At 31.2% G+C, this 24,913-nt stretch overlaps 2 protein-coding genes across 2 annotated transcripts in view; one reads left to right on the top strand and one right to left on the bottom strand.

The window, feature by feature from the left end:
- Nucleotides 1-15,624, bottom strand: part of LOC134682955 (uncharacterized) — a 35,764-nt gene extending 20,140 nt beyond the window's left edge. The window contains exons 1-11 of the mRNA XM_063541901.1: nt 15,388-15,624; nt 12,373-12,475; nt 6,760-6,901; nt 5,937-6,053; nt 4,800-4,998; nt 3,703-3,832; nt 3,228-3,339; nt 2,428-2,630; nt 1,791-1,980; nt 1,016-1,093; nt 164-324 (exon numbers count right to left, since the gene is read on the bottom strand). Coding sequence (XP_063397971.1) covers nt 164-324; nt 1,016-1,093; nt 1,791-1,980; nt 2,428-2,630; nt 3,228-3,339; nt 3,703-3,832; nt 4,800-4,998; nt 5,937-6,053; nt 6,760-6,901; nt 12,373-12,475; nt 15,388-15,439 — 1,487 coding nt within the window. The 5' untranslated portion in view covers nt 15,440-15,624. The remainder of the gene's footprint in view (nt 1-163; nt 325-1,015; nt 1,094-1,790; nt 1,981-2,427; nt 2,631-3,227; nt 3,340-3,702; nt 3,833-4,799; nt 4,999-5,936; nt 6,054-6,759; nt 6,902-12,372; nt 12,476-15,387) is intronic.
- A 60-nt stretch (nt 15,625-15,684) lies between these two features.
- LOC134682936 (TPR repeat-containing protein DDB_G0287407-like) overlaps nt 15,685-24,913 on the top strand; it is a 50,880-nt gene continuing 41,651 nt past the window's right edge. Inside the window, exon 1 of the mRNA XM_063541884.1 lies at nt 15,685-15,805. The gene's annotated coding sequence lies outside the window, so the exon portion shown is untranslated. The remainder of the gene's footprint in view (nt 15,806-24,913) is intronic.

Below are 24,913 nucleotides of genomic sequence, written 5' to 3'. Positions count from 1 at the left end.
GCATACAAAAAAAATGTTATCAAAGAGACAACTTATTGATTAATCTAATGCATGGTCTTATGTAAAAAGTGTAAATATTTGTTAGATTTACACATTAGCCTCAGTGGAAGACAATCTCAACTTGAATGTTACCACTAATCCCTGAATGGAAAACTACACTTACTTTGTACTGAATTCTTTCCAGAATTTATCATAATCTTCTTTTTCAATCTTTTTGATCATATCCAAAGTTTTTCTGACAAGTTTTTTCTTGATAACTTTCAATAGTTTATGTTGTTGTAAAGTTTCTCTGGATACATTCAATGGTAAATCATCAGAGTCAACCTGTAAAACAAATAATTATTTTTACTTCAAATAACAATTATTCAATTAATCATGTACAAAATTTTAATTATATTCTTTTGGCATTGACAATACGATTTGAAGTTCTTCATAATTTGGAAGGCAAATAATAATGGGGTTAATAATTTTCAAAATATTTTCAGTGTAGGTCAAAAGATGGAGTAGTCAATGTATGATGCAGACATAAGCTGCTGTCCCTGACCCGAGTTCTGATGAGTTTTAAATGTTTTGGTTTTCTGTGAAGCAGTTTGAATATTTTTTATGGGTTCTTTTTTTCTATTGTCGTGGTCTCAATTGCTTCCTTATCATTGTTTTTGTCTGTATTTGCTACTAATTGTTTTTAACATTAGTATCAAAGAGCAATAACTCCAGTTAGGAAATTGAGTAACAATTTTGATGGCTCTTGTTTTTCAGTAGATCTTAGACTTTTTAAGCATTTTTCGCAACTGCCATATTTTTTTCTTATCTACTAGGGGAACAAAATCTAAAAGCAATATTCTAGATATCTTAAAGGATTGTTTGTGTGAATTTTGTTGTTTCAGACACAAAATTTAAAAAAGATTTTGACAGCATATAATTGTTAACGATGACAACAGATAGCAATATCAAATGGTCATGTGAGATAAACAAAAATCACAAAAGTGTTCATATATCTTTATAAAGTAAAGCTTACCATTCCTCTAACAAATGATAAGTATTTTGGCATCATGTCTTCAAAGTTATCTGTGATAAAAACTCTTCGAACATACATCTGAAAATTAAACAAACAACATTTATATACCAGTACATTCATAATGCTCAAGCATAATATCTAGGGAAAACAATTTTATAATCTTTACAATATATAATATATAAAATGTCCAATACAAACTGAAAGCAACATCAAATTCCCCCATGCTGAATAACTAATGTAAATAATGCTAATTTTACAATTGTCCATTGTCATCTCAAGCTGTAATGATTTCCACGACTAAATGTTATTTCTATTCTTCAACACATCAAGAAATTGGCTTACACTAGGTTGCTTATAATTGCTTACATCCACTTAATTTGAAATCATGTAGATAAATGTATCATTGGCCATCATACCACAACTCCTTATATTTATATTAGAATTACATCCTAACAGTAAGCTACAGATTTTTCTTATGCTAAATTAAAGCTGTTTCATTTAAACAATAATGCTATCAAGAGGTATCTAAACATCCCTCCTACATTTAAGACTTGCATAGCTATTTTTGACAACCAACAAACTGATGTTATCTATATTCAGCTTTCATTGAGTGTTAATCAATGATTGACTATTAAAATATGACATTTAGAGCTTGATGCCAGAAGATTGACCCCTCGATGTCTTTTAAAATTATTCATGTTGTTGGTTTTCTATCTTATTGAAGTGTACCCTGATCTTCTTTAATAAATCTACATTAAAACATGTGTTAACAAACCTTAATATTGTCAATATTTTTGCCATAGTTCTGGAATGTATCATGTGGAGATGATTTGGGAACAAACAAAATAGATTTAAATGTGACTTCTCCCTCAGCAACGAAGTGGACTTTGGCCAATGGCTCATCACTGTCTTTACTAAGATTTTTGTAGAATTCGTTATATTCTTCATCAGTGATATCTGCTTGTCTGAAAAAAATATATAATTCATATCATTACTTCGAACATAAACATATAATAAAACACGAATCACACTATTATCTTTCTATATTGAGTATCAAAACCTAAAAAACTGAATGTTTATTTCAAGACCATATCTTAAATCCAATCTATGGCACTAGGCTAGTAACTTTGGACACAAAATGTCTTTAAGCACCAATTACGACTTTAAAACAAGACAATTAATTAGCTGATATATTTTCACATCATAACAGAGAGAAAGAAAATAAATTGACGATCATGTGAAATGTTTGCGTTAAAAATGATAAAATCATGCATAGAAGTTTATAATATACACATGCATAGGTTCAAGACTGGATAAACATTATTTTTCACCATTCACTCGTTTTATATGACTTAAAAGACATGACACATACTGATTTTTATTATAAGATATAATTAAAACCAAATACTCACTTTCTGGTCCAGATAGGTTTGACACTATTCATCAACTCCCAGTCCCACACAGTTTTAGAGACTTTCTTTGTTTTAGGTTTTTCTTCTTCTTTGTCTTCCTCAACCTTGGCATCATCATCTTCATCATCTTTGTCCTCATCTTTCTTTTCTGGTTCATCTTTCGTTGCCTCATCTTCTTCAATTGGTTCCTCAACTTCCTCTGTCTGTTAATAAACATATTTGTTCAATAAAACTAAATATAGCATTCTTTGAGACTCTTCAAGATGCTGCAGATTTTAACAAATTTGAAGGCCATTTCAAAAGAAAATGTGATACAAACAGTCTTGCTTTGATTGACAAGCATAGGTCTTTCCAATTTTAGCATATCCATAAATCACTTTGAAGAAAATCAAAAAAATAAGCCACAGATCTTTTCCTTGGATGATCTACAGCTTTTCATATGGTAAAGACAGATATTTTTTATTGCAAATTTTTGAGAATGGACTTTGCTATGCTAGATTTGATGTTTGTGAACTCAGTATATGTTGCATACAAATCTTACAAAATTCAAAGTGACACCTTTTTTTATAGTACCTATTTCATTGCAATTTTAACAATAATAAACACATTGCTCAAATTTGAGAAATCTACATTATTTTTGCCTATTGTTTAACAGCTTTTTTTTAAATCTCTAGGAGTCTTTTTGGTGCTTGATGCCATAACCACATACATATATCTTTTTCTATATTAAAAAATTTAATACTGTGGATCTATGAATAAAGGTCCTTTAACACAATGTATTTAGTGAAATAAGTTTGTACCTTGCTAGACCAAATGTAAATATTAAAGTTGATAAACTGGCTGTACTTTCTGACGAGGTCTTTTAATGTATTCTCTTCCAAGAAATCATGAGCTTCTTCTTTCAGGTGAAGACTAAAAATAGATAAGAAAGATAAATGATTATGATGCAAAAAAAACAACCCAAAAGAAAGCATTTGTAAAATAATTTCCAAGAAAATTAAAGAATGGACAAATGTAAAATTATTTTTTAATCTGTAAGTCTGTGCCAAACTGTTCGAGAGTTTGTCTGACTGAAACTAAAATTTGACCTTTTTTCCTGTAAAATTTTTAAAAACTTTTATATCTGACCAAATAACCTTTTGTCCGTCATTTTGTCAGTCAAACATGGTTTGGGATATACTGCCTTTTATCCATGATTTTAATTAAGGTGCAGAATTACAATGTTCAGAATTTATAAAGAGGATTATATATAATATATGTGGAATATAAACTCACCTGATCTGTGTTCCTCTACCCAGTGTGTTTCCTCTGGGATCTTTACTAACACTGAAGGCCTCAGAATCAGACTCCCAGACGTGTTGTTCATCATCGTTGTGTTTTGATGTTACAATTATTCTGTCCGATACTGAAATACAGGTAAACCATTTACATAAATCTCCAAGCAAGTAAACTATTTACATACTCTCTAAACAATTCAATAAAGTGTGATTTTAACCATAAATTGCAAAAAAAATAAGATTGCTGTAAAAGCATGTAAAATTGATAATTGACTGCATGAATGTTTTAAACTTATTAAATTGTTATAACATTACTAACATGATGAACTCAGAATTTTCTTCTGTTTTGTTCATAAATGTAAACAAACGGATCTGTGGGATACTTTTAGTGTTGAGTTCTTTCAAGCTGATTTCAATGCAATTCAATTTTACAATTTTCTTGGCATTTTCATTTAGCAGATTCCCATCAATTTGCATTTTTATGTAAATATAGATCCTTACATTGGTACCAGTGTATTATCGGATTTATCCAATCGAGATAGTTAAATTATCAATTTTAAAGCCCGAGCCGCCTCGGCGAGGACTTTAAAATTTATAATTTAACTATCGAGATATGATAATTCACGAGTAACTATGTAAGAATCTGTTTCTCTAATGATTAAACAATACATTTTCTTTTTTTGTTAACCGAAAATCCCCTTCGAGTGCCTTTCACATTGCACGAAGTTGTCAATTTCATTAACACCTGATAGCATATTTTGATTCATCCAGTTAGCTAAAAAGGTCATGACCCTTAAAATCATCCAATGATGATCTGAGATCACCGGCAACCACACGTTGATTATTTTTTTTTATACAATGGGTTAGGAAAGCGATAAATTTCCATAGAATTAGAGAATTGTAAATATAACATATATAAATAGCTCACAAAACCCAGGTTGGGTTTACAGTTTGTCATGACAGCAGGCCATGTAATTTGTCTTGGTAGGTTGAAAAACAAAATCAGTGTATACTGACATGATATATAGTGGGAAATACCAAATCCTCAATGTAATACATTTTCATAAGAGCCGATGTTTCAAAGGTTGTACTTACCCAAGAATGATGAGTAGAAACCAACACCAAACTGTCCAATCAAATCTGTCATTTCTGTTGTTGATGAAGCCTCTCCCAATTTGGACATGAATTCACTTGTACCAGATTTGGCTATGGTTCCAAGATTGTTAACCAAGTCTGCCTTGGTCATACCAATTCCTGTGTCTGTTACATGGAGAACATGATTGTCTCTATCAGCCTGTGGAACAGAAATTTATTGTAAGAGCTAATTTCTTATGCTTGTAGAATTAAACTTTCATTGGCTTGCTTGCTATGTTTATATAACCTTTTACTGAAGCTTTGTAATTAAGATTAACATCCTCAAACAATAAATAAAGCCATAGTTAAACCTGTATTTGTTATATTTAAATTTGATTGGATGTTATACCATTAGGAAAATAGCTCTAATAATATATATTATATAAACTGCTTGTATCTAAATGTTCATGCAACGATGTTAATATTTATGTCTGATACTAAAACCTTTGAGCAAGTGTTCGAGGATATTTTACCACGTCTTTGATTTCTTTTACAGGACTTCAAATATCAACAGAATTTTCAGAATTTTGAAAAAAAATGTTGATTCATCACAATTAATATTTTTACTTTTTCTTCATTCATAAATCAGTCCCTAGAGTCAAAGTTTATCTAAATATTGAAAACAAATCTATCTTTTATGCAAATATACATTCTCAAAACAATCTAAAAATAGACTGCTTTATGTAATATTTCATTTGATTGATCCCACAAGACATAAAACAATCACTAGTATCTATTATAGTTGCAGATACACATTTCTTAGGCCAAACAAAATAGTTTTCAGGTACAAAACTTTTCCTATAAAAAAAGGGAGATAACAAAGAGTTTAGACATATTTGATGTTATTTTCATATAAGTTTGAATCTTTTATTCTATACCTTTGTCCATGTTTGTATCATACATGTTATACTTATTAAATTTTTCAAATTGGTTTTCTGGCCTTTTTGTTAAATGATTGGTTGATATGTACAAAGTTCAGCAGTTTAAGGCTACTTAAATTTGGCACCAAATTTTGAAATTTATTTCTTTCAATCAATATCTCTCCTTCTTTATATTACGTAACATTTTATGTTTTTGTGTGGATTCTATGTTTCTTACCTTGATTTTAATACTGAATTCATCAGTATGCCGTAAAGCTTCTTTATCTGTTAATGATACAAATCTGATTTTGTCTAATGCATCAGATGCATTGGAAATCAACTCTCTCAAGAAAATCTAAAACACAAAAATAATTATAAATGTTTTAAATTATTCTTTGATGGTTGGCAAACTGTGAACATGCAATCTTTTCAACTGTAGGGTTTCATTGTAAGCAAAATTTATTTATTTAAGAGACACTTCAAACTTGTCTTTAAGAAATATGAATATCATCTTTAATACTGATGATGCTGGCTTTGAAGTTATTGGACTGTTCACAAATACAATGTATTACTTTAAGCAAGAACAATAAATGTTTCTTAATTTTTCACTGCAAATTTTTATTATTATTGTCAAGTTAGACTTAAAAAATTACAGTCTCTTCCTGAAATAAATTTCACCTTTTAAAGAAGATGTAGACATTTATAAAGACATCTTTTGTTAAGTTTTACATGTCCAACAACTGTTTACTTGTTTTGCCAATGAAAAGTCACATGTATTTTCTGAGGTTGCATGGGCATTACATGTGGCGGGGGATCTGCTAACACTTCCTGGGATGTCCCCTGTGTTTTTTAAGAGGTTAAAGTTACTCAGTCCTTTCCTATTTTGTTATGTGTTGTATACTGTTGTTTTCCTGGTTAGTAGTTTTTCACTTTTACGCCATGGATGATGGAATTGTCAGTTCATTTCCTGACTTGTGAGTTTGAATTAGTATTTGAATAACCCTTTTGTATCTTTTCACTCCCTTTAGTTATTTTACTCATACAGTTCTAATGTTATTAACCTCCTTGTTCTTGTACAAAGAATTGATAATAAGTTTCATCATTCTATTGACTTCAGCTTGGAACACATGTTTCTCAGCCTTGTCTCTCATTTCTTTCATCTGTGCTACATTCAATCCATCCAACTTAATAGCTTCTTCCTCTCTGCAAAGAAAAAAAAAAAAGTAGTGAAAATCACAATTACAGAATTTTTTGTAAATTTTAAAAGAAGTTCAATAAATCATACCACACAAAAGGTTTAATCATGATGGTACATGTAGGTAAAACAATATCTTAACCAAATTTCATTTTGATTTGAGCTGAAAAGTATGGGATCATATATTTGTTGATAGATTGCTGTCATTTTCAAATTTATGATTTATTTATAAATCTAGTCAAATATTGGCAAGTATAGAGGATACCTGAAACAAGATATTTTCTCTAGTTATTGTGGGTTATTGTTGTCATCATGGTCATGGCTGTATGAAAAGGAGGAATCCAAAATTAAAAATAAAAATTATTATCTTTATACAAAAAATTTGTACTGTGATTTTACTTATAACATAAAATAGAAAATAGGAATTGTTTGTAATAATATCAATCTATTTTGAGTGTAGGCTTTTTTCTGGATTATCTTATACTTGATAAAAACATGCAAGATTTTTTTCATCACTAGATTTTGGCAAAGTCATCAGGCAAATATCTTAATAATTGCTTAACAGACACATTTAAGAGATGTGTTGATTATTCACATCATTTTGCTCTTTATGCTGATTTTTCTGCAATACTAATCTTAAATACAAACATGCAATCAATCTTTTAATAATTAACTATCTCTATGATGTCTATTTCACTTGTTTAAGGCCAAATTTTATAATGATTCAATTAAATGACCAGTCAATGACAAGATGGACAAGTGGTCAGAAAAAAAAGTATGTCTACATGGTACATGATAGCAACCAGATGCAAAGTTCAAAGTCTTTATCATTAGTACTATCTGGTACTAATTATACTAATGATCAGTCAACTGTTAGTATCTGATTGAGACAAAATATTTTTTACACCTAGAAATCAGAAGATGTACTCTATCAGATCAAGACTGAAACTTCCAAGCTGGATTAGGATTATTGGATTATAGTTCTTTAATAACCCTAATCAATTAATGATGTAATATCTTTTGATTGCATTGTTAACTCAGATTTTCTTTCATTCTTGATTATAAATAAAATATATTGTTTATGCTAAGGAGTAAGGTTGGTTTTATCTGTGCATTAATTGGATAACTGATGTATTTTTACAGCTCTGCAGAAAGTCTTATCTCAGAAAATAGCAAGCTGTAAAGTGTATCAATACAAACCACTTATAAAACTATATAAATTACATTATTTTCACTTATCATGCGTATTGCATTCAATGCACATGGTAGTATGGGGTTATATATTTAGAAATCTTATGATTTTTTTGCTCTTTATGCTCTTTATGCTGATTTTAATAATTTATAGCATTTTTTTAATAGTACTAAACAATGTTGTTTTCTTATATTATATGTCTCTAATTTATGTCTAATCATATGTACTTGTATGTAATGTCATGAAAGCTCTTTATAGGGCCCTTTAATTGGAAATAAAATATTCTTATTCTTATAATTTCTTAATTCTCTATAATAAAATAAAGTTGACAAAATTTTCAAGGTATATATCGTTTATGATCATGTGCAAGAAATCATAAAATGATGTACTTGGTTAACATACTCCCTTATAAAGTCTGCAAATTAATGCTTACAATTGTACATGTTATCTCAACATATTGAAATCAACAGAAATGAAGGCTTGAGCAGAACCACATAAATGTTTTTGTTTTTCTTTTTGAGATTTGGTTTTTGTACTTTTTAAAACTTTATCTGTCATACATGTAGTGTTGCTATGTCTGGTAATTATAACTCCATCTCACAACAGCTTAATTGTGTAAAATATCTGCATGTTAGTTTAAAATCAAGGAATTCAATAATCAAAGACTTGTATCTGTTTAACATCAGATATATCTGTAAGTGTTAAGTCTAATTTACTTATTTTCTTCAAGTTAATTTATTCAATAAAGAACTCTAAATTCAGAAATAATTGCATGCATTGATTATTGCCATTTTTCAAGAATGAACAATCACAGGTTTAATTATTGCAATTTTGAATAAAATTAAGAATGGAAATGGGTCAAAGAGACAACAACCCGACCAAATAAAACAAGTGAAACTGCGAGCTACTGCTCACTGATGATACCCCCGCCGCAAGTGGATAATATAAATAGTGTGAAAATATGCAAGTGTTCGGTAAACAGGAAGTTGTCGAGTGATGAATCTGAAAACGCATCACACGGTAAAGCTGACTTAGATAAACCCTGAAACCAAATTTCAGAAATTCTTGTGTTGTAGTTCCTGAGAAAAATGCGACGAAAAAATAAAGTGTAAATATATGCAAGTGTTCGATAAACAGGAAGTTGTCGAGTGATGAATCTGAAAACGCATCACACGGTATAGCTGACTTATATAAATCCTGAAACCAAATTTCAGAAATCCTTGTATTGTAGTTCCTGAGAAAAGTGTGACGAAAATTGTCAACTTGGCTATCATGTGTAAAATCATACAAGTGTTCGGAAAACAGGAAGTTGAAAAGTGATCAATCTGAAAACATATCACACGGTATAGCTGACTGAGATAAACCCTGAAACCAAATTTAAGAAATCCTTGTATTGTAGTTCCTGAGAAAAATGTGACGAAAAATATTCATGGGACGGACTGACTGATGGACGGACGGAAGGACTGACGGACGGACAGACAGAGGGAAAACAGTATACCCCACTTTTTTAAAGCGGGGGTATAAAAACAACAGCAGAAGGTCACCAAAAGGTCTTCAATGTAGCGAGAAATTCCCGCACCCTGAGGCGTCCTTCAGCTGGCCCCTCAACAAATATATACTAGTTCAGTGATAATGAACGCCATACTAATTTCCAAATTGTACACAAGAAACTAAAATTAAAATAATACAAGAGTAACAAAGGCCAGAGGCTCCTGACTTGGGACAGGCGCAAAAATGTGGCGGGGTTAAACATGTTTGTATACAGATCTAAGATTAAGTTATCAGAATGTGAGTTCTTATTATTGTGACACCCACCAATTCAAAATTGAAAGTGCATATGTAAATTTCAACCATATAAATGGTACATGTATTCACATGCATCATACACAAAATCATTTTGGCAGGATGACTTTTGACATTATAAAATGCACAGCTTAACACTCCAAACTTCTATTTATAGTCATCACCTTGGTGTTCCCTTGATGTTTATAAATAATACCACAAAAAACACTCATCAATACTATGCACAACTTGTGTGTGAAACAGAAATATCAGAAAAATGTTCTGTTTTTATTATTGTAACAATGTCTGCGATGGAAGTAGCAGTTTATTATAGATACGTAATAAGTTACTAACATCAACACTTGGCAATGGATGGGAATAGATGATAATTTATCATAGCATCTAATTCACTCTTCAGAGATCTATGCAGATACTGTTATGATATAAAGTATATTTGTCAACGTCAGACTTAATTACATATGTTTTGTATTTCTGATATTGCTATTAAAAATAATTCTTAAATATGATTAATAGCAAACAGTTTCAAAGTTCTGTCAAAAGAGATTGTGTGAAAAGACAATTCAATTATGCGTGGGTATGTTAAGATATAACTGAATGATAAAAACAGTACACATTCAATTTTCTGTTATGTGTTCGATACCTTAACTACATGTATTATACATTAGAAACCCTGTTTAAAATCAGTTGCCATTGGTCTTTTTACAGCATATAGATATAGTTATCAAACATGTCAAAGGTACAAGGATTAAAATTTAGTACGCCAGACGTGCATTCAGTCTTCATAAGACTCATCAGTCAGTGACGCTCATATCAAAATAGTTATAAACCAAACAAATATAAAGTTGAAGAGCATTGAGGATATCCATAAACATTGATAAAGGGATTTTTTTGTTGCAGTCAAACTCATGGCCTGGACTTCCAAGTTCAATTTGCCACTTGAATTTAAACACGCAACAAATGAACAATCAATCAATTTATGTTTTTCATTAGGATGCTTATAATATATTACTTTAATGTATTCCTTCTGATGCCTACTTTACAGAAATTTACGACATACTTTGCAAATATCTAAAGAATAAACTAGCAATTTCTGTTCAATTATTACAATATGCTAAACTTATTTACAAATGTATATTACAAATGTACTGCCAATCATCCAAAGGTAAAATTAGTTCTTACAAATTAGCTGTATGATTGATGCCAATTAGAAAAGTTCAACAGTCACGGTCTAACTAATACATGTATTACATATATATATATATATACATTGTAAGTGATTGTATTGATGCAACTTTTCTATTAATCAACAGAAAAACAGCAACAGCAGATATAGATACATGTATGAAATTATGCTTAGTCAAGATTCAGAACTTCTATCTGGTTAACTACTTTGTTTGACCTTTCAATTGTTTAGAATTAAGGAATCAGGATATCAAACTATAACTTATATGATAACATTGCAGGTAACAAATCCGATACATAAACAATTATCTGCTTTCAGTAGGAATGCATATTTATGTATACAGTGAATTAGAATAATAAGAGGAAAACAAATTATACAAGGAATAATAATCAGTGAGTCCGAGCTGTCCCCAGTCCAATAATCAGTGAGTCCAAGCTGTCCCCAGTCCAGTGCTGACATGCAATATCATTAATAAAACATCATTTTGTTTAAGTTACAGTTTATTTAATTTCAAAATCATCTATAAGGCTCTTCAACTTCCTTATATATGTGCTTGCCTACTGTTTATTAGATGGGCCACTGATTAATGAAGACGAAATTCTTTTCTCTCATACTTCATTGTAGGTCATCTTTGACCAGTTTTTACATGATTCTTCCTGTGAGTTACAAGTGAATGTTAAAATGTATGGCTGGTCCTAAACATGTTTTAAATATCAGCCACTGGATGTTACTGTTAGGTAACACAAAAGTCAATGATGAATCTGATAATCATACAAATGTACAATTCAAAGTAAAAGAACATAATCTGAGAAATATTTGGGCATACATATTGATTTAACTTGTGCTTTCAAATACAAAAGATGAGATAGACAGCATGTGTGTATCTTGTTGTACTCATTACCAGTGCAAAATACTAAATACTACTAACTGCCATGTATCAGTCAACCTGCTATATTTTGGATCTATTTTTGAAGAAGCTGGTTTACATTGAAAACCAACTATCAGACAAACAGTCTCACTCCGAGCCATTTCTTTGAAGGCTGTTTTAGAATTTTTAACTGCACTACATTTTCCAAGTTCAAACTAGTTTTAATATGCATGTCATACAGGTGTTCGTCAGTCAAAAAAAATATAATTTTACTCAGTTTCACACAATACATTTTGTACATTGACAAAGTGACAATTTTTTACATTAAGGTATCAGTTAAAACAAAGGTAATGGTCAGTTGGGGTACAGTAAATGCACCTCTTTTCTTTTTAGGGGGGGGGGGGTTGTCTGGACATTAATATTGTTCTTTTACCTTGCAACAACTTCGTCATCAGTCTTTGATCCTTGTCTACTTTTTCCGATGTCTTCATCAACACTAGCTTCATCTTCATCATTTTTCTCTGCCAAACATAATCCTGAAACAAAAGATAAGCATACAATCTATAATTTGAATCATGAAAATACACATTTTTCAAGATGACCTCAGACATGTCGTATATTCTTTTTAATCCACGATATATATATCTGACCATTTTCACTGGTTTTTAGACCAAACAAGGTTTTCATAAATTTCTTTAAGTTGCAATGATTTGGAGACTTGTGGTTGGAAGTCACCTTTAATCCTGGATTGGGAACCCCCCTTTTGAAAATGGCTGCATGAACATATTAATGAATATATAAAATTTTATTTAGTATTATATCAATATAATCTATGTGCATATGTGATAGATCCTAGTTGTGAGGTTTCAATAGCACTTGGGAGATACAAAAATAGATTTGTTCTTTTCATGCTTTCCTATCATCTTGCATGTTTTGATCGTTTATCTTTTACTTCAAAGCTTAATGTCAGGTAAAACAAATAAACAATGAGTTTAAACTGTTTTTGACTTGCTGATTTACTTTAATGCTTCTTAAGTATTCAGTGATTGCACATACACAATGATTTGCATCTGACCATACATAACCTTGTAAATTTTGCATGTCAAACAATTTGAAGAAAAAAAATATGATTGCTTGACTTGTTACATTCAAGGGATGTAAAGATTTATAGAAATGGAGTACGGTAGTAATATCGAATGAAAAATTTGAAGACTTTTTATTACCTAATACTAGTGTACACCCTTTAAGCAAATGCATATAATCTGTCACATCTGTGGGGTTTAAGAAATGTATTTCAAGTATGAATGAAAAATTCTGTAAATCTCAAATTAATGACCATTGCCTCCTCCCTTCCCTGGGGAGATACACAAAAACAACAAGACAACACCAATAATTTGTTACCATAATAGACTCTACTTGTGTATAAAAATGTGTCACGTTAGTTTTTAAATATTTTTTTTTTTAGATATTATAGTCATGATACAATAGCTATATAGGTCATTAGGTGTGTACATGTGTAGTCTTTTATTTAACAGATCTAGAATTCAATGTCCTGACACTTTAGATGAACATGATGAAGCAAATTTACAAATTATGTTAAAGATTATCTTTGCAAATCAATGTAACAGTTCTAATGTTCTTTCAGTACCATCTTATTCAGGTATCTATTTTTGAAAATCTAAGACAATTGTTGATAATCCTACATAACTTTACATGTTTCTTGCATATTGTTTAGGTGCATAGTCATTTTTTATTGGTGTTTAATCAATGTCAAGTTTAAACCTCATCATGTTCATAATCATCCCTATCTACAACAGTAATAAAATTCTTTATAGGCAAGTGTTGAGGCTTTCCTACATACATGTAGGGTTTGTGATACATCAGCAACACAATGGGTGCCTGGCACATGTGGAGCAGGATCTGCTTCAACTACTGAAGAACCTGAGATCACCCCAAGTTTTTGGTGGGGTTTGTGTTGCTTAGTCTATTTATCTACATGTACATGCACAAATATATGTTGTGTTTTGTGTACTATTATTTGTTTTTTGTCTTTCTTTTCTAGATAATGCGTTCTTCTTTTGAGCTATGAATTTGAATGTCCCTTCTAAATCTCTCCCATCTCTTTTCTAAAATATCCTCCATAAGATGTGACAGTGGAAATTGGAATACACATTGTGACACATTTGTTTTTTGTTTGCTGTTTAGTACAGTAATTAATTTTCTTGAATCTGTTCTGAAGTTTTACATTTTTTGAAGTCATTACTTTAATAGCCTGGCTGGTATCAACTTTTGCTTGTAGTTGCATCTCTTGTCAGAAACATATAAGGAAACTGGTGAAATATTAGTATTCAGACTAGCAGTTAGAAATGATTTAAGTGAAGACTTAGGGAGAAGATATGGTAAAGGTTTTCCTCATTGTTGATTATATAGGGAACTTATGGAGCAAGTCCACTCTTATGGCAGACAGCACCGTCCTCCCAGGCCTATGTAAATTTCTGGAACAGCCACTGCTAATGCAGCGTATTGTGCATTGTAAAACCTTTGACAGAGAAAAGGACCTAGGGAGAATAGGGGTTAACCTAAAGTCCATTCATGTAAATAAAGGAATTACTAAATTGATTGATACTGTGAAATGTGACATATGACATAAACAAAACAAAACATGAAATTGAAAAATAGGGACGAAAGATACCAAAGGGACAGTCAAACTCATAAATCTAAAACAAACTGACAATGCCATGGCTAAAAATGAAAAAGACAAACAATAGTTCACATGACACAACATAGAAAACCAAAGAATAAACAACACAAACCCCACCAAAAACTAGGGGTGATTTCAGGTGCTCTGGAAGGGTAAGCTGATCCTGCTCCACATGTGGCACACATGGAGTGACTGTCACTTATCAAACTTTTTATGATTTTTTGACAGTTTTCGTTAAATTGAGACGTCATAAGATAAAATGTCAGATGCCACAAAGGAAATGACTTTTGTTGTGTGTCAGACATCCCAAACACAAAAAAGGTCCAACATTGTCATTGAAAACAAACCAGAATTTACGAAAAGACCTTACACTGAGGCCTATAGTTCCAAATTCCAAGGAACTGAACAAATGGTTTGACATATTTAAAGAAATAACACACAAATGAATCCAAAACGTATCTCCAGAACCCACTCCTGGCACTAGCAAGAATTATTTCCTTGTAAATCTTGGTCTTTGCAGAAGTGCATAACGTGACGTCTTTGACTTGAAAACATTTCAACATTTCATTTATTTCCAAAATACATTACATTAATGCTGACTCGCTAATTAAGGTTAATTAAAAGATAAGAACAATCAACGAATCAATGACACCGAAGATACCCCACACCTCCGTTTCTCTTTTTATGGAAGCCGACAAAAACATGAGATTGTGTCGGTACTTATGAAAATGCACTGTAAATGCTTACCACTGATAAACAGAACTCCAATAAGCGCCAAGTAAAATGTTTTCCACCTCATACTTTTGCCGTTGGGTTGATGGCTTTACTGAGATTGATGCACTGTTGTTAAAATTTCAACTTTTTCAACCTAAAACATGTGAAAAATTTGCCTCGTCTGTCCGTCAGATCGTTCTTGGGATTCCCTTTTGGTAAAATGAACCAATCAACTTTCACCACGACCTTAGAATTAACCAATCAAATCATCACAAGTAAAAACGGACTACTCCAAACTTGGCCGGCAATGATTGGTTGTCAAAATTTATGCAAAAGCAGGGCCACTTTCTTCCGTATCAACACTTCCGGTTCCGGAATATTTTAGTTTACATGCAGTCTTGGTGATCAACACCGAAGAAAAATCCTATGATTTAAACTTCACGAAAGCTTTGTAAGAAAAGAATAAGTGTGAACCCCATAACATGAGTGATTTTCAATTGATATATGTCATAATTTAAATTCCTACATGAAGAAAATGCTTCAGAATTAGAGAAACACTCTATTTTATAACTATTTATATATAATTACTTGTTGATACAACCAGGGTTAGTCTAGAAAGTCCCTGATAAAACTGTTAAACAGTCTGTTGTAGTGTTGACTGTACAATGTACATGTATGACAGCAGTACTTCCAAGTTTTCATGAAAAATGGCCAAGTCATACAGAAAAAAGAGAAACAAATAAATGACCAAAGAAAAATGCAGCCAAATAAGCATGAAAATGCATGAGTCAGTCCGGTATCAAGTCTGTTTGCTTCCAAAACAAATTTGAACCTTACATGATTGCACCCCACATGTTGGCCTCCTCGGTCTGCTTCATTCATAATTTGTTCAAATTATCAAAATATTGACATGATTTAAATCTTCATGAATAATGAAATATTTTTTATGTGGTTAGACGCTCTTAGACCTGTTAGATGGTTAATCATTTATTTATTTAGGATGAACTTTCATTGGTTTTGAATCTTATGTCTTACTTTTACAAGTCTTGGAGATGATTGAGCTAGTCTTTGATCATCATGAAAAATTCACAATATTCGTTTGGTTGAATATAAAAAAAAACTCAAACGAAAACCTGTTTACATTTTAAGAATGTTACTTTTATTTATAACAATAATAAAAAAACAAACTTAGTACACTATTCAAGCATGATTAGAACCCATTCAACACCAAACCATTATAAATGGGTGTGAACATGGAAAGGAACTAACAGACACAGATTCAGTTAGCTCTGTGACTTAAGTACTGTTAACTCAAATGTACCCTAATTATTTAGAGGAAAAATGGAAATGTTATATGCATCTTGATCCTATGGATCTAAATGAGGTCAAATAAATCCCTTTCAAATAATAAATATAGCAGAAGTTTTTTTTCTAATTTTTATCACACAAATGAACCAATTCAAACTGACTTAAGTTTCCTTAAACAAACATTTTTATACAATACTCTGTAATTGTAAAAGTTTGATAGAGTTATATTAATGTTTGCCTGTTTTGGGTTTTCTTTGCAATGTTTATGTCTTCAAAAAGCTTCTGAAAACATAAAACAAAATCTGACCAGTTACTTTTCGGTTATGGCCCCTAAAAGGATGAATTAAAGTTTTTATGTTTTCTAAAATAATTAAAGGATATAAAAAAAGAAGATGTGTATGATTGCCAATGAGACAACTATCCACAAAAGACCAAAATGACACAAACATTAACAACTATATGTCACCGTACGGCCTTCAACAATGAGCAAAGCCCATACCACATAGTCAGCTATAAAAGGCCCTGACAAGATAATGTAAAACAATTCAAACAAGAAAACTAACAGCCTTATTTGTGTAAAGTTTACATTTATCATTGTTTATATTAAGCAAAACTTTCTTAGAAATGTATTAATTCATTGAATTATGATTGTGATATGATGTGTACACTGTATACACAATCCTTAATCATTATATATATTGCCTGCTTAAAACACTTATTTTCTCAAGGTAAACGTTCAGGCCACCCAAGGCACTCAGTCAAGAGCAACAAGGGCGAAAACCGGGATGTATGCATGTACAGTACAGGTAGGGACTTATTTTTATGGAAGCCTTAATCCGTCTAGATGTCAGACTGGTCGGACAGTTGTCCCAGTGTAATAAACACCTGCTGTGCAATATCCAAGTGGAAGGTCGTAAATCAATCTGTACCAGCTTGATTAGAATTAAATTTTACCTGTACAGATATATTTGTATTGATGGAGAATAGATAAATGTAAAATAGTGTTTTGTATTCAAAGAGAAAGAATTGAAATTAAAATTAAATATAAAAATTTAAATCAAAAATTCAATATTTAGAATAAAAATTAAATATCATGAATGTGGGATTTTTTTTTTATAATTTGAAAATGAAATAAAAACGATTTTTAACAATATATTGTGTTGCCAATTATTATAATAGTTTTGTGCCAATAAACTATTTTGTATTTGCATTTGTATTTGTAAACCGTAAATATTTCATCTGATTCCAAATAATAAGCCTAATAACAACCAAGACTGTTTTCAATCGAAGTTTAAATCAAATTTTTGAGACATCAATCCCGTAAATTATACGAGTTTTCATTGATGGTTATATTATTTCCCCCTTTAAACGTCCTGTTCCTTTATATGTTATTATCAGAAACACAATTTTAAGTATAAGGCCAACATATCGTATTTATAAAATATGTATAGGCATTGCGAATAAAGTTATTTTCCTTTTGATACAACTTTCCCCGTCGGAGCCTCTACATCAATTCACACCTCGCAAGTAAAACATTTTGGTCAGACAGATCACTCGTGCTTTCTATTTTGACATATTTCCCGTTAATCTCTTTGAAAGTCAAACAATTGGTTTCTTTAAATACAATATTTATAACGCCGTGATCATATTTCGATTCCTATTTATTTTACGAATCGATACACGAAAATCAAAATTTAACCTTATATAGTTTATTGAATAAATGCACATTTATACCTCAATGGGGTTGAAGGCTAATCGTACTAGTCATGATCAGCTGTCTTTACTTTTTCGTCGTACTTCTAGTCATTTTATAGCTCGCGCAGTCCGTAAGAATTTTAAAATCGATGTTGTATTATTTCCGAAGTTTAAAGGAGTTCTCCAAAGTAGATTATTTAAATGGGAATCCGGGAAATGACTGATAAAAATTAAACAAAAAATAATTAAAGAAGACTAAATCTTGTTTTGATTTTACATGTATGTAAATCGATTAAATTTCTATTCTTGTCAATCGATCAAGAGCCTCAAAACTAACGCACAATACTGTCAATCATTCCACATCAAATTTAATCATGAATGGATTTTCCCACGGTCGTTCAGTAAGGTCACCTGAGTTTACTGTTACGACATTTCCCGCCATATAAAAATCTCGTGCAGTGGACAAAATCGATCTTTAATATATCTTTTATTAGCATTCAATAATATTGTGAGTGGAGTCAAGTTAAAGTTCAACCACGTGCTCACGCTGTTGATCACTAATATGTGTATCATGGAATTATCTTTTCACGGCAATTTTTTCTTAACAGATTGCTGTAAAAATATATAACATACAAGTTTCCTTCTGTACATGGATTGTGCGTAAATTAATATTATGCAATTAATTTAAGTTCGGGATTTCGGGATTAACACTTTCGGGATCTGGGAATTCTTTTTTTGCGATGTCGGGATTTTGATTTATTTAAATTCGGGACCTTGGGACTTCGTGTTTTTAAGCCCGGGATTTCGGACCGGACCCTATTTACCCCCTCCCCCCAAATGCAGATCAATAATATAAATTTAGCATAAAGAACAGACACGGAAATCTTAAAATAAACTTATGTCCGGGAAGAATCAATATCTTCTTCTAGTGTTATTATTTGCGTTATATTTTATTGATACATCTCCAACTTTGAAGTTTCGGACAATAAATTGTTTACAGTAAAAAGTAAAAACTACAAAGAATCAGCAAGCTACTAAATAATATACAAGTATTGCTCACTGTAATTATTTTTTATATCTCGGAACTGACCCAACACAGACTGAATATTAAATACATATTATAGAAATATTTTGCATTTGGCCGCGTCAAACTAACCCTGGAGACAGCATTCTGCCAGAGACATATAATACAATATGTATTATATGTCTCTTATTCTGCTAATGGATTTACGAGTAAAACAAAAATAACCGTAAGCTTCCAGAAATAGAATACATGTAAAAATATTTATGTTTGAAATTTTATGCAAACAAATAAGAAACAGATACACAAAAAAACAAAAAATAAACAACAAAGAACATAGAACAAAAATAATTTTGAGGAACAAATTAGAAAATAAATAGCAGTTGAAATATAAAAACCATAATTAAAAAAATAGGCTATTTTTATTAAAACAAAGTTTTCTCCAGTACTTCACCTGTAAAAATATTTTATGTCAAAAACGATGTAATCAATAAAGTGACTGAGAGGTTAAAATCACAGGTAACCTGATTCTGAAATCAGTGAACCGTAATTATAGCAGCACGGATTAAGATGAAAGGACAAATATATTGCCAATCACACCTGGATTTGTTGATTATTGACCATACTACCTACCATAAAAATGTCCGATTATTCATATCCGACTAGACGGATTAAGACATCCATAAAAATAAGTCCCTACCCGTACTGTACATTTGTCATGGGGAAGATGATAAGATCACAATTTACTATGATATATATCAACAGAGTGTTTTTGTAAAAACAAGGGTCACAAATTCTAAGATTAATTTTCCAATACTCCTTATGCCCCTCGGTGATTTGAATCTATTGTAACCATAGTAACACAAATCTCTTCTCTTTGTCAATATTAACAATGTTAAGACTGGTGCTATTTTGGTAAAAAAAGAGCATTATGAGCAGTGACTTGAAAGTGTCTTACAATGTATTAAGATTTTAACCAATTTTTAGTGAAAAATAACTACTGAAAGGTTTTTTAGCATAACACAAAATATTTCCCTGAAATATATTTAACATAACAATCAGGTAGTTTAAAAAAATATCTGTAAACCCTTTCCTTTCCTCCAAAATGACTCCTTTTGATGCCACCCTTTTACTCCATAATGACACCTTTTGACGCCTGTGTAGGGCCTCAGTTGAAACATCTTGCCTATGAAAAAACTTTATCAGACTTAATAAAGCTTTAATCTGAAATAAAAAGGTTATTCATGAGAATATCTGACTGAAATTTCATTGATGAAAAATAGTTTTCGCAGCTTTGATACTTTTAATATGATGATTTCTTTGTATTGAAAAAAATCCTATCCCATGGAAATTTCAAATATTTTTTTCATATTTCCAAAAAAAGGTAATTCCCTAATTATTTTTAGTTATCCTTTCAAATAAATGGGGTCAGGAGTTACCCAAAAGCCTAATAAGGGGAGGGTTGAGGTTTACAACTGGGATTTTATACCAGAATGTTTGAGAATGGTCCTTTTAATGACAAGTTCATTTAATTTTGTAAGAATATCAATGTCATAAGCTCACTATCAGCTAAACTTGCAAGCATGCTTTATATTCATTCTGATAAAGTCTGTATAGAAAAAATGCCATTATTTTATCACTTAAAAGAGGAAAATCAACAGATATGGACCATAATTTGGTATTCAGCCTTTGGTTTCTTTTGGTTTCCTTTTTTATAAGTTCTAAAACTTTAACTTTTATTCTGTGGGTTGTGTTGGTGTTAGAATCTATAATACTAAAATTACGAGGTCCAATTTGTCAGCCGTCATCACATAAAAACGACGTATCAAAGAATTGAACTTTATATATAACTAATATAGTACAAAGGTATAGATTAAAAATTACACCACTCAAGGCCCTTTTGTTTTCCACGTAATTAATATTGCCAATAATTAAGAAGTTCCGGGTCGAGTCCGATACCGATACCAATAGTATATTTACCTATTACCTTATCTGTACGTTCCGCATCTGACAGGTGCACCACCAAACGGTGTATTCAGGATTAGTATGCTATATACACGGGTCATATTTACAGGGTATTTAATAAACGTTGACACTACTAATTTGTCAAATTGTTACCTATTGTTGTGTTTTAATCAGTAAGACTTTCTCAGATAACAATACGAATACTAAAAATCTGTACTGTAAATAAGGCGCATAGTTACAGTTTTCAATTTGATAGCGGGCATGACGTAAAACAGCAAATCAAAGAATTTAACTTTATTTATAACTTATATAGGACAATGCTGTTGATTAAAAAATACTCCATTCCAGGACCTTTTGTTTTCCAAATAATTTATATTACCAATAATTGATAAGTTCCAGTTCGACGGGTTCAAACAGAAAGATTTGAAACCTAGATTTGAAAGCAGAGAAAACTGTGTATCTTATAATCGACATGACTTTATCAGATGACAAAACTAATACTAAAATAAGGCTTGCACATAGTAATATACTTTAATTCAGTCACGGACCCGCGATATCACGGGTGTGTTCTAGTAGTATTAATGGAACAATTGAGTTTTTCAAGAAAAAATTAAAACATTTTGATACACCGTTTATGTGACAAGAAACCTTACAGGAAATCTTTATTTTCTTTATTTTGCACAATATATTTCATAAGACATAAATGAACACCATTACTAGTGTTACTTGCTTCATGTTAATATTTAAAATCTATTTTCAATGTTAAATTAATTTTTTTTTTAAATGCGACAGGAAACCATAAGAAACCGAAAGCATTTTTTAACGTTTTATTTTCTTGCAAAATCTGCTTAAAATTATCTGAACAGTATACTTTTTCTTAAAATCCATCTTTAATGTAACAGTATGGTTTCACCAACAGTATTATAAAACTCCTAAATATGTGCTTGTTTTGAAAACAATTAGTACAATTTATTCAGAAATTTCCATTTTTTCTTCATTGATACATGATACCATAATCGTTGTATCTTGATGTTTAGTAAGCCAAAAAAATGTATTTATATTTTGTTTTGATATTCCAGTTATATACAATTTATTCCAAATCATTGGCAATGTAACATTCTTTAAATCCAGTAAAGAAAAAAACTTTTAACTTGGAATTAAAATTTTTAAAATAGGCACAATGTGATACTTGTGACCTGTACACCATCTACATGGTTTCCACATTTTAACCTACTTTAGTGGGCTAAAATCAATAAAGTACTTCCTTTCAAGTCATGCATGATAAAAGTTTAATTCTCCTTTGACAAGTTTATTGCGTTTCTGATAAGTGTTTGCAGAACATGAATAAAAAATATTAATTAAAAACTGTGACAAAGATGCTCACTTTGTACATTCCAAGTGTAACGGTATATTAACATGTATTTTTTATTAAATTATATTTATTCACCTAAAATATCCAGTAATATTTACTGCTGAAGTTAAATCAATCCAACGAGCATTGGTACAATGATAAGAGACGTAATTTCGATTGATTTTTCCAAGGACTCTTCACGTCATTATCGGGAAACGAAGTGTGTTCTAACGTCTGTCAAATATGAAATCGATTTTGTCAAGTCATGGGGCATTTATTTTCACACAGGATCGTATGTAACATTATGCACATAGGAAAAATAACAGACCACCGGCGCAATCTCTTTGACAATTGTATTTTCCTCTTTTAAACAAGACGAAACAAGTCTACAGATTATGTTTGCTAACATCCCGTTGGAAACAAAAACAATGTTTAGAACTAGTATATCGTATGACCGGCTGTAAGGGCGTGATCACATATTAGTCACATGTTTCACGTGTGACGGGAAATGATTAGAACTTAAGGACAATAACAATTTTAATAAATAACTGGACTTCTGTTTCGTGTGAAATGTAACGCATAACGATAACGTCATTTTCTTACTTAATTATTAAGAAGCTTAAAACAAGAATGTAAATCATCTATGATTTACCTGTTTGAACATCTCGCGAGAGTTCATATTTGCATATTGTTTTTAAGAATTCTATTACAACAAAGCAGATTACATCATCTAAAATTTGCGTTACGAAATTGGACACAAAAGTCACGCCACTGTTCTTACATCTGCTACATAAATACTTAATAGTTCTCAGCATTTTCTTCTCACTATTCTTATTGGTCGATGGTCTTTGTTATTTGAAAGCAAAAGTTACGAATTTGCCGGTGACAATTATCTATAAATCAGTCAGCGTTATGCTCTTCGGAAGCAAAAAGTAACGCGAGAAACGACACAAAAATACGGTTGTAGAATCTTTGAAATTCGTATATTTCACTTTTTTTTCTAGGGAAGAGTAGCATTCACTTTTATGTTGATAAAAATAATGGCATCTTTAGATTTCCCTTCAAATTTTCCCTTCGTACTACATGTATTATTAAAAAATCTTGGTGAAAGTGATAACATATATGTTCTGTATAAACATCAGTATCTTTTCTTCTCATCTGAATCAGGCTGTCGAGATCAGCTAAGCTTTATTTGAAAAACCACCTGCTGCATCAAATACATGTATTATTTATTATGTTTTATCTTCTGTAATTTTACATTTAAAATTGCAGTTGTGGTTTGATTTACAGTGAGTATATTGATCAATCTGAAAAAAGAATTAAGATTTTTGTTGAAACTTCAATTTGATAAGGGTTTTTAAATGACCCCCCCCCCCCCCCCCCATCCCCCTTCTTGATAAGTTATAGCTGACTTTATTTTTGGGGGAAAAGTGTAGGCAAAGATGTCTTATAAAAGTCATACATGTTCGATCATTGTTTTAAAAATGTCTTACCGGTAATTCAAAATCATAAATAAAAGTAGAAAAACTGTTATTCAATTGACACAATTTTGTTGTGAATAAAATTTGTAGGGGATTGTCTTATCAAAGATAGATTGCTTGACTGTTCTTGCTAAATATATATATATATATATATACAACTCGTCTAAACATCAACCCAACAATGTTAGATCTGTAAATTTGCTTTCGCAAATTTTTGGTTCTTCCCTCGCCGGGATTCGAACCCATGCTACTGTGATATCGTGACACCAAATCGCCTGCACTGCAGCCGTCCCGCTAGACCACACGACCACCTGGGCTCTCAAATAAAGAGCTTTCGGTGGGCATATGTTACCTTTCCTCGTCAGTTATTAATCTAGCGGCGTACTACAGTACATGATATATAAGGCATGAAGATGTTATTGTTACAGATCAGCTAAATTATCTATAGTAAAGGATCCTACAAATTAATGTAAGATACAGTCACAGAAAATAATTATATTCATAAGTACGTCTGAGTCAGTGACAACCCTACAACAGATGTGTCCATCGGATCGCCATCAATGATGGTGATACATGGCTGTGTACATAATGTATATACAACTCGTCTAAACATCAACCCAACAATGTTAGATCTGTAAATTTGCTTTCGCAAATTTTTGGTTCTATATATATGTCCAGTATTGAATATTTCATGCATATGAAGGGTGAGAACAATTAAACTATAATACTATAGGTAGG

The sequence above is a fragment of the Mytilus trossulus genome, chromosome 1 (assembly GCF_036588685.1).
Source record: "Mytilus trossulus isolate FHL-02 chromosome 1, PNRI_Mtr1.1.1.hap1, whole genome shotgun sequence".
In the NCBI taxonomy this organism is placed as follows: Eukaryota; Metazoa; Mollusca; class Bivalvia; order Mytilida; family Mytilidae; genus Mytilus; species Mytilus trossulus.
Note: the sequence above shows the minus strand (reverse complement) of the source record. Positions and strands in the feature narration are given on the sequence as shown.